Consider the following 10,989-nt stretch of genomic DNA (forward strand, 5'->3'; position numbering starts at 1 on the left):
CCTACATTTACAAACAAAACTGTACGGGTTCAAACTCTCTTTCTACAAACGTTTCTACCTTTTGCACGGTTCTATTCAAGTGCCTTGCCTCGAAAGAAATGAAAATGTCGATCGAAACGTGTCGCTAACGCACGAAACGGGCTCATTCCTTGCGTTTGCGCCGATTTGAACGGAGAAAAGGAAAAGGCACAAAATCAATGGAAAATAACGATCACCCATTACTGTGAAAAGATCGAGTTGCCATTCAGGCTCGTTATCGCGTTACAGCGTTACGGATCCACGACAAAAACGCAACGATCCGCGGTGGTAGAGCGGTTTGCGAGGCAATCGGGAAACGTGTCGCTTTTCACATGCCGTATGTGTGTCGCTAGCGACAAAGGCGAGTCCCTCGAATATAGGACAAACTTCCACCAGGCCGCGTTCCCCTTGAATTCTCCCATAACGTCACGGCGCGTATTAATTCGTGGCACACGAGTAGAAGCGGGGCTCGCGTTATCTCGGGGGAATATTTAGAGACATCGGTGAACAACACACGCGGCCTGTTCCCGATCGATCGCAGCTAAGCCCGGTGGCAACCTTCTTCTTCGCGTCCAGCTGCAATCCTCGGGTACGTTTCTTTATCGAATCGATACGCCACTCGTTTAACAGCATGTACATCGAGGTATACCTCGCAATTAATTCTCGGCGCAGTGTACAATAGCAACGGGACGTTAAATTTCGATGGTCCATAAAGATGGTTATAAGCGTTTCTCGTGTCGGTCTCACGTTTAGATCGTTTCACAGTTGGGTGCTACTTTTAGCAAGGAAATACGAGCTACCGTTATTGCCACTATTATTAAACGATGTAAAGACCTAGCAGCTTGATGTTTCGTGTAAGCAATATTCGAACAACGCACAATCAAGACACTACTTCAACGTTTTGTCTAGATTAGATCATATAGCATATACTCCTCTATAAGACCCCTTATACGGGTTGTACAGCAGATCTGTACGAAGCAGGTGTTTGCTACTTCTAGCAGAGGACCTGGAGCTACCGTTGGTACCACTATTACCAAATGAAAGACCTACCCACTCGGTGTGTCACCGTGTATTCCAGTTCAGAATTTCAATCTCTCGTCTGGATTAAATAGCAGAATTATTCCCTTAAATATGCGCAGCAAATTTAACGTCCAGGCCAAACGCAAACACGGAATCATTGGCCTCAGAGGCAAAATGGCAACGTTACAGCCTAGTTTACCGAGTTTATCCTCGACTACTTAATTCCAAAGGAAACGACGTTTCTCTGTACCGTAGGAAAGCAGGGTTCAACGACCAAACAAAAGAGCCTCGAACGTCTCGTTAGCTACGAAATTGAAGAGGGGGCCTATCGTCGGCAACGAATTATTCCACGGCTACCCTCGCAGGCAAAGGAAACGCAGAGGACTAATATATAAAGCGTAATGACACTCGTGACAGATGAAACAAACTGTCCCTATTTAGTACTCGAAATTTCCACACGACGGAGAGTGGCTGCAGGAACTAACGAGCAGCGTCTAGCTAGAGACATAATCGAATCTCGTCACACGTCCTCGCGACCGTGGAAAATTCAATTTGCTCGTAAGAACGATTTAACTCGCAATTTCCCTCTACGAGGAAACTTCTTTCGAGGTTTGCTTTCAGCGAGGGTTGGTCCGTTGTTTAAGCGAACCTCGCAAGGTCCACGGATCGAATCGTTAACTCGGGACTCACAGAATATAAAGTTGCTAACGATGAATCACTCGCGATCTTATCGTTCCTGTGTTTCATTCCTCAGGGATAGAAAGTACACGCGGGGGTGGAACGTCATGGATGCTTGGTAGCTCGCAATATTCGCGTGACTCCTTCACCTTTACACCCGTATAAATATAAACGCAACGGGGCCCTAAAACTAGTGACGATTAAATCACGCACGCTCTGGCCAATGGAAACAACATGCTCCTAACAATCGGTATATTCGATGACTCTGGCCATTTCGACAGCTCCCTCTTCGCACCGAACCACGACAAACTTGCTTCGTGATCTATCGAGGATCTGATACCTGCAAGGAGTTCCCTCTCCGGCGTCGAGTCCCTGGAGTTACTGTCCTCATGGTGGGAGGAACTGCTCGCCCTGCTGATGTCAATTCTCGGCGTGCTGGGTGTCTTAAGCGAACTACCAGGCGTTGCCGGCGTGGTGACCTCGACGATGCCTGGCATTCGCGCAGCCGGTTCCCCCTGCATTCAAATTCGTAAGGCTGGTTTTGTCGTCGAGTCACAATCACTGGGGTGTAGTGGTTGAGTAGTGGTTGAGTGGTGGTTGGTAGTAGATGGTTGATGGACAACGCACACAGGTGTCGGCCTGCTCCGGGGACACGGAACTTCGACTTTCGAAGGGGGAACGCGCACGCACGTAACCCGCGATCAACGAGATCTTCGACGACTTATAGACCTCGAGCGGATCTCGCTCGAAACAGCCGACTTAGAGAGGAGGCTCAGGGAGGACACAGGGAAGGACTCACGTTTTCCACCTCGTCGGACAGGTCTTCGAAGGATGCTATCGGCGCTGGTCCAAGCTTCCTCTGATGAACGCTCGGTATTCCTGACGCCATATTTTTCGATAGCTCAGCCCTCGATGATGCTGCAAAATACCCTTTATTTTAGTCCACCTTTACCACCATCCCCAACTTCTTACACATCGTCTTTCTCCATATAACGGACTCTAGTAATCGCGATATTATTCGTCTGAACCAGAGGCGGGCAGTTTTGAAGGTACCCTAATTGCCACTGGATGAACTGCCACAAATCGACAATTACATATCGACGCCTCTCGGAGTGATATATCACGACCTATTCCCAGTCAATTCCAGCAGATGAATCCGTGGGCAGATCACCGGTGTCGAAGAAGCTAATCAGTGCCTACGTTAGAACGTTTAAGCGAAGGACGAATCGATTAACTCGCACTCACGGCGTGCAGGATGTGCCGACATTGAGGGCCACTTGTCATACGTCATCGTGGTGCTCGACCACCGCGGCTCCAATTTTCCATCAAACGAGCTCTAAACGTCTTTTACGCGACCTTATTACTACGTTCCACACGGGAAAAGTCTCCTTTCCATGCCCCATGATCGCTGTTATCCGCCTTGGAGCTACAAAAATTGCCAAAATAATCGGTTATCGACATTTCGTTTGTTCCAACTGATAAAAATGATCGTTGATTTCTATTAAAGGAAGAACCTGATCGTGTGTCTCCACTTTAAACCGTTGCTCCTCTACAGCATCAGCTTTAAAACTTTCGTCAGCGAATATTCAATTCACATCGATCAACGACCGAAAGTTGTGATGACGAAATACCTTTAGAAAGAGGCCGAAGGTACGAATACCTTCGCGAGGATTTATGCAAATTTCACGTTATTTCACTTTAATCTCGACGTTATTCCGTTCGCGTTATTGCTACGTTGCAATAAAGTCGATATCAATTGGAAGCTTAATTAACACATTCCCATTGATAAGGATTTCGAATGTATGATGTACGAGAGAGATAATTGTTCGGAGGGAACGATTTACAGATGAGAATTTCGTGACTCACTGTACCTGTTTATCTCTATCTCACCACTTCAACAAAGCAAATTGATACGACGAAAATAACCATATGTGCGTATACAATTGATGCTAATTTTCCCAAACCAGCTCGTCATCCAAATGCTCGCAGCGTTGATTAATATTATCTATGTGTACCATATTCGCAGGCCACCCATTACAGGTCAACAGTGCTAAAACCGTAAGCCGATTTCTTCGAGAGAAGACAATCGCGTGACGGAGCCGAGCGCATCCGCAAACCTCGCGGTGAGCCTGGTTTCCTCTTTGAAACAAACAACGTCAACAAGTAGCACGCGTAAATATCGGAACCGCGAAAATTCGCGCGAAGCGAATAGGTTTGTCATAGCAGAACTTTCCTCCGCCGTCAGAAACTTGGAAACGCGGTGCTGTTCCTAACTTCGGCCCCGGTTTATTCCGCCCTTTGTTCCAGCGTTCTTTCAACGGACTTCGGATTCGACGGAGGCCTCCGAGTTGGGCAAATCGCGTTACATGGACGTCCGATGAACGGATTGAAGATATCCGCGAAAGTTGGCGAACGAAGAGGAAGGCAGAGGGGCGATGGTGCAGGGTAGCTACGTAATTCCTGCCCGTTGTACGCTTTGAAACGGAATGCTGGAGACCTTTGAGTAAAGTTTAACGACTGTCTGCCAAAGGTAGAAACTTTATTCGACCCCGAGGAAATGGAAATATGTTATGGGCCTTATTTGTCTCGATTTCTTTAATTGCAACGTGCCACGCGAACCTCGGGTATGCTGATTAACGAAGAAGATGGCTAGTACGCTAATGACGAGATCGTGATCCGTAAAAATGGGACACGTGAATCGTAATTATCGCATTTATGAATGGAATCACACGAGCAGGGTCGAGTCACCGAAGAAAAGACGTGGCAGAGAGCGGGATAAAGCAGCTGCGAGTTGACTAGACCGGTTACTATGTCAGCATGTGTCGTCAGGAGGTGTCAAAGGTGTCAAAGGTGTCATCGGACAGAGCGAAGAGTGGAAGAGGACAGCGATAACTCAGGCATTGCAACATTAATTAACAATCTTGGTGTGAGTGAGTCGATACGAACCCTAGCTCACGGTGTATTAATCCAAATTAACTAAAAAGTTGGTTCAAGCTTACTCTTTCCTCGTGCGCTAGGGAGAAAAGGAAGCTCGCGGTGTAAGAAAGGTCGTTGATACGCTGAGCCAATTAGCAACGAAGTCTCGAGGGGCTCAGACTGAATCTCGTGCTTCAACGTGTTAAATACACAGCCGTGTGCTATGAACGATCTCCCGACGATCATCGACTATGGTTTTTGTCCTTCGATCGACGGAAACGGTCGATCTGAAACAATCGAGATGCAGAACGGGAGGAAAGAAGAAACAGCTTACAATTTCGCTTAAGTATTTTATGAATAATTTATCGACGGGTATTAAGCGAGTAAAAGCACTGGGTATTCCAGGATTCATAAGTGAAATGTCAAGAGTATTTACCTTTCGTTAAAGAGCCACGACAGCGATTCGCTACACCATTTAGGCAAACGAAAATGAGAAAATTCGTGTCGCCGAGAGTTGCATGAAAACGAGTGGGAAATTAGTTTCGCGGTGTGTCGGGATGGAACTGGATGGAGAGGGTAGAGAGCGAGGAGCAGTTTGGTAGGATCTCTTTCACGGTGTCTTGTTTTGCGTCTTCCAATCTCTTGGTAAATCAATTGTTTGGCCGTCTCGAGAGGAAGCAGCAGCTAAACGAAGTCTTCTGCTCCAACATCCGTGACTTTCGCGCGAACGTGAGGCTCTTTTAAAGCGGCCACTGGGAATTTCCTAGGCAACTCGCCTGTTCATCGATCGAAGATCATCGATCCGTCTGGAGTAGATCTTTCACGGAAATTCGACGACGTTGGAAAAACAGGGGAACATCGGGGATACGAGGAAGTCGAAAATAAGCAGGAATAGTTGAAACATTTGGCCGGAAGCCGAGCAGAACCGCGATAGATTTCGACTAGATTCGGACCACCTCGCAAACTTGCCGTTCTTCCACCCCACTTGCGAATCTCGCATGATCTATAGTTATCTTCTTCCCATTTCGGATTACCAACGATTCCTGATCCATCCAGGTTAAAATTCCATGATTAACCCCTCTTGACCCCTTAAAGTCTTCGTAAATATCACCCTCGAGTTAACTTCTTTTCGTTACACTCATAGCAGCGTAGATGGGAGAATCTGTTGCACGCGAGATCTGTTTTATAACAACGTCCACACTACGGACGACGTCGATAAATATTCATAAAGTTAGTATTGCTAGTGGTTACGTTGTTCGATAAGATCAAAGTAAAATTTGCAAGGGGTGAAGTTCTAGCCATGGTAGCCTTTAAGGGTTAATCACCCGTACGCGCCGTGATACAAAAGCAACCCCATTTTTCGATGCTCGAGAAACACCGTAAGAAATTATAGGAATCCATAGCACAATTTTCCGTTATCTTTTTCTATGCTTCAGAATTCTTTTTCATTTTCGTCTATCCATCCGTACTATCCATATATCCATCCAAATGACTGGCATCGGTTTGGGCGTTTCGTACAACCCTCAGATTGAAATTTCAAGCTCCAGGGTGCAAATATCGCTTGGAACCTTGCGATACAATAACAATTCCTTGTCGAATCACTCGATCTGTTTCGACACCCAGTGAAACGGATGACACGGCTCAGACTCGTGTCTAACTCTAGACGACTCTAACTACTGAAGCGACTCCAACGGCTCACCTGTCCTTTGGATCTTCCGAACGCAATTTCGTGCTCCGTTTGACTCGTAGACGGGTGCACACGATGACCAGGATCGAGTTCGGGATGTGACCGAGCCAGCCATGTTTCCAGGGGCTGTTTTTTTCCACGAGCATGTTCAAAGGGGTTACTTCACGGTCTACAGCGCCCGTTTTTCGGTTACATTTGTCTAGACCAGTTGCAACAGCCTTTGTGTCTCCAATACACCTCTCTTCACGTCACTCTCTCTCTCTCGTGTTTCATAATCGGCCGATCGTGGCTATTAGATCGAGTGAGACACCGTGATTCCTCATCGCCCGAGAGGAGACTGGGTTTAACGACTGCAGCGAGAGCTACCAGTAGCTTGGTCAACGCGTAGGAGTGGCTGCAGGAGCATGGAATAGTGCCAATAGCCAAGAAGCGTCTACTCCGAAGGAAGATCACGCTTGATTCGAGGATAGACGGAGAAGGGAGCCAAGTGGAGAGGTCTAATAGCCATCCAGACGAGCATCGAGACGTTGCATTTCCTGATAACGCCGATCCCGTGCAAAAGCTCGCTCCTATTGGCTAGGTCTCTACTAAAACTGCACTCGATTCGAGTGCAAAGTGGAGCTACCTCGAGACTTTTCCTTGTTCGAACCGCCACAACCCAGACCGGAAGAACAACGTTGGATTAGGTTCCGCGTTAGGTCTCATCCCTGTCCACGCGAATGCTTCCAACCAGTTCGACAACCTCTTCCCTCTCTCTGTTTCCATCTTCAGGAAGTCATCGACATCGATCTATCTAGCACCCTGTGGTGTGTGTCTCCCAAGAACTCTCGCGAAAGGATCATGGATTTACTGGTCATGGCGTAAAGGATCCACCCTTTCTCGCTGAGTTTGACTCGACACTATATATTTTTCCAATCGAGTGTCTTTGTATCTAACAGATTAAATGTTAGCAAACTCAAAAGTAGGCGGTCCAGAGTGTCAGCCAGTCATCAATCGGAGTCGTCGCTTAATACAGCAATTCACGAGCACACTATCGTTTGAAGCAATCATGATATATCCTACTACCACATCAACGCATGTCAAAGAGAACCTAAAGCTTAGGATTTCGGTATCGAAGCTGTCGTGGACTTCACAGCAAGCTTCTCGCGAGGTGTGCGCAGAGCAGACTTCTCGCAGGGTACGCACAGTACTCGCGCCTAGTTCTTAACGATCGTATCGTGCAGTAGGTTCCCTGGCGAAGAAGAGATGATAAGACAGTGGTGCCGGTTACCAGACCAGATTCGTTCCATGGGAAGGCTAGACGGCTCTATTCTCGGATCGACGGACCGGTGTGCAGTTCCAGCGAGGTCGTGGAGACCCCCGGCTGCGGGGAAAATCGGAAAACAGCCGAGCGACTCTCGAAGAGGCGGCATAACGCCGCTATAAATAGAAGAGCCTTGTTAGCGGTTACACGATGCCAGCGGTGCACGTATGTACGTACTTGCTCGTGTCGGATAGACACACGGCGGATACACACGGTTTCCTTCCTTCTTTTATAAAATGGAAAGGAGCAGCCTGGCCGCCGATAGCCGATAATCGTTCCACCTAGCCAAACGAACAACCGCGCCCGATGAATAATGAAACGACCACGGGTCCCCGTCGTTTCGCCGCCCGTTAGCTTCCTCACCTTTAATCCCGGTGTGTACAGGAACGTCTCTGTCCCATTCCGTCCTACTTCCCATCGATTTTTCTCCTACCGGTTGTCACACCAGTCTTCTCTCTTGAGCGCATCCTATGAGTAGATTCTCCGATTTCTACCACCGACCGATCGTTAATAGCGCGTTTAAACATTCAAGAGGCGAGTCTACGACAACGACAAAGAAGAGAAAAAATGGTACGTTAGGGGTTTCTCGATCGGTACAATGGCTGGCTGGCGGAAGAGGAATGCCCTGGTTCGTAGTCTCGCCCAATCTTATTCGCGGTCTAAATGGAGGAGTACAGAAGCGAATCGCGATAACGGAGTGTATTTGTTGGAAATTAATTACTATTGAAGTAATACGTGAAATGTTACTGCCCACACCTAGCCCAAAGATTGTCGCAGAATTAAGTTCCCTGGAACGAAGCATCGGCCACCCTGTGATTATTTAGGGTCTCTAACTGGAGAGTTAGAGTAACGAAGTGGAACGAATGAACTCGAATGTCTATTGAAAATTCCAATTAGTCTCTGTCGAGAGGAAGCATCGAATGCGAGGACAGTAAAAGAAGAGAAAAATGAAGTCAGAGACAAAGCTTGGGCCATTGCGTCTATGGTGTCTGAACGAAGAGAAAGATCCATAGTATCCATCGAAAATCTCGAATTCGTTGAATGATACTGCTCGGGATAGCGTGGAGCGTCAGAAGAATGGATGAAGATAGCAGAGTGGGGCGAATTGACGTAGTTGTTGAAAATTCCTCGTAACCGCCAACGTAGGAATCGCGTGGAACGTGACTGCGGTACGAAAATTATTATAAAATTAAGAATCGCTCGGTATAGGTGTAATCAGGCTGACTCATATTCACCGAGCACTTTGCCTCGTCACTCGTGAGGCGTAAATTGGAGGTATCTCGCTCGTAGGAACTGGCACAGAGCAACGATACGCATTACTGGACGGTCGGGTCGGTGAATTGGAAGCGTGTCGTCGCGAAACAGGACGATCTATATTAGTATCTCCTTTATCGTTATTCAATCCCCACTCGACACGTACAATCTCCAACGTATTTTGCAAGCATCGGACGGAGTATTTCCAGGGATACATCTGATAAGGTTTTAGAGGAAGTTGGACGTCGGGGCGCCAAGTCGAATAAGCCGGGCAAACCAGCACGTTCGATTTATTTATAAACGTCCTCTTGCTCGGACGGCTTTCAAAATTCCGATCCCATCCGTATATTTTTTCGCACGTTCCGAGGGAATCGATTTTATCGTGGCGCAACTTCGAAACACCGTGATCAGCCGGGAATCCCAACAGCTACGACGACGTTCTCTGTCCCTCTGTCCTCTGAATAACGAAATAAAAGATTAAAAAGGGAGGAAAAAAGAGAAAAGGCAAAATTGAAATGGAAAACTAGAGTTGGCTCGATTCATCGTTCGATTTCATCCGGTTCCAACGCGAGGATCGATGATCAAGCCGCCGCCGGGCGAGGAACGATCCGCATAAACCCCTGGGAAAAAAGCGGAGGAAGCAACGCGGTAATCGTTTAACGAGAGGTGAATTTTTTGCCAGGATGTTCCAATTAAATCCTTACTTGCTCGCCACGACGTAACGAACTTCCAATCAAAGTTCGCTCGTGACACCGACGAAGATGAGATTCGGTTGGACCAGAGCGGAGGCTCGATCGTCGCTGGTCTATTTCACGGATGATGGATCACCGTCAACGGATCCATTGTTTCCTCTGTCGTACGACACTGGAAAACACGCACCGATGGAAGACCACGACACGGATTCCTCGTTGAACTCGACGAGACCAACTGTCAGAAACGTTTCGTTTGCCTAACGCGTGTACCTACGCGAGATAGACTGCTTCTTCCTCTGATGCTCGTCTTTAGAATGAGTCATAAGTATCGCAGAGTTCTGTCACGTAGCGTAGACGTTCTTGATCAGCTTCCACCTCCCGAACGATTCACTAGACTTCTGCTTTGGATACATTGACTCGTTTATTTTCGTCGAATCGCGGGAATCGTTCGAATCGAGGGAACTGTTGATTTTTTAGCCGTCAGATGGATAGGATCTTGATCCAGGTCAGGAATGCGCCGACGAGCGAAAATCCCACGACAGGATGTAATATCGTGGAAAGCCTATGTAGAGATAAATTCTATGGAAGGTTTCGAGTCGTGATCCTTTAAACGATCGATGGAGATCCGAGTATATCTGCTAAAAGGGTTGCAACGCGTATTTCAATCTCTTCTTTCCATCCTAGCTAGCAAACGCTTTTAGGTCTGCTTTCCAAGCCTCTCCGCGAAATTCGTCAAAGGGTATAGGTCGTGGTGATTACTGGAGAAAATCCGAGCATTCTTCGAGGCATTCGTTGTCCTTAAGATATTTCAATCGAGCCGACGATGAATCTCATCGAGATTTCATTCGATCATCCTCGCTGGAAGAATCCTTGGACGAAAGGGAAAGTATCGTTGGTCGTAGGGACAATTATCACGGGGGTGGAATTCTCTGGAGGTTTGATCGAGCGACATCCTTTGTGAGATCTCGTCGTACGATCGTACTCTCGCAATAGAAATTCCAGAGAAATTCCACGGGAATGTTTATTAATATTTACCTCGATTTTCCACCATCCCTCGGATCGGACTCGATTGCGTCCACATGTCCTGCCGTGTCATTGCACCACCTCCCCATTCCCAAGGAGCAAGTTTCCGCCAATGGGCCATTGAATCGATCAGATATTTATGGGATGGAAAAACGTGGCCTGGTTATTTTCAAAATCGGAATTACCCACTTCTCTCTCGCCGTTCCTTTCTTCCTACCCTCTGCACCGGCGTACGATCAATCGGTGTTGATTAATCGAATTGAACAGGGCGGCAGCAGGCTCTATCCGAATCAACGCCTATTAATTTTGTAGCCGCACCCAGTCTCTCTCACGGAGACACGTCCTCTTCACCTTTCGTTCCACGGGAAAACATGTGGAGGTGCAACAGCAGCGTCGTG

At 47.5% G+C, this 10,989-nt stretch overlaps 1 protein-coding gene across 5 annotated transcripts in view; it reads right to left on the reverse strand.

Annotated features, from left to right (window-relative positions):
* The window catches only part of LOC108553142 (PHD finger protein rhinoceros), a 17,038-nt gene that overhangs the window by 4,393 nt on the left and 1,656 nt on the right, over positions 1-10,989 (reverse strand). For 2 of the 5 annotated variants that reach the window (XM_017907921.1, XM_017907922.1), the window contains exons 1-4: positions 5,069-5,674; positions 4,716-4,919; positions 2,516-2,634; positions 2,057-2,231 (exon numbers count right to left, since the gene is read on the reverse strand). In XM_017907921.1, the coding sequence (XP_017763410.1) occupies positions 2,057-2,231; positions 2,516-2,634; positions 4,716-4,878 (457 nt within the window). In that variant the 5' untranslated portion in view covers positions 4,879-4,919; positions 5,069-5,674. Of the gene's footprint in view, positions 1-2,056; positions 2,232-2,515; positions 2,635-4,715; positions 4,920-5,068; positions 5,675-9,580; positions 9,858-10,989 lie in introns of those variants that run through there. The other 3 variants (XM_017907919.1, XM_017907924.1, XM_017907923.1) reach the window with 3 other exon arrangements.

The sequence above is a fragment of the Eufriesea mexicana genome, unplaced genomic scaffold (assembly GCF_001483705.2).
Source record: "Eufriesea mexicana isolate 0111107269 unplaced genomic scaffold, ASM148370v2 scaffold9443, whole genome shotgun sequence".
Lineage (NCBI taxonomy): Eukaryota > Metazoa > Arthropoda > Insecta > Hymenoptera > Apidae > Eufriesea > Eufriesea mexicana.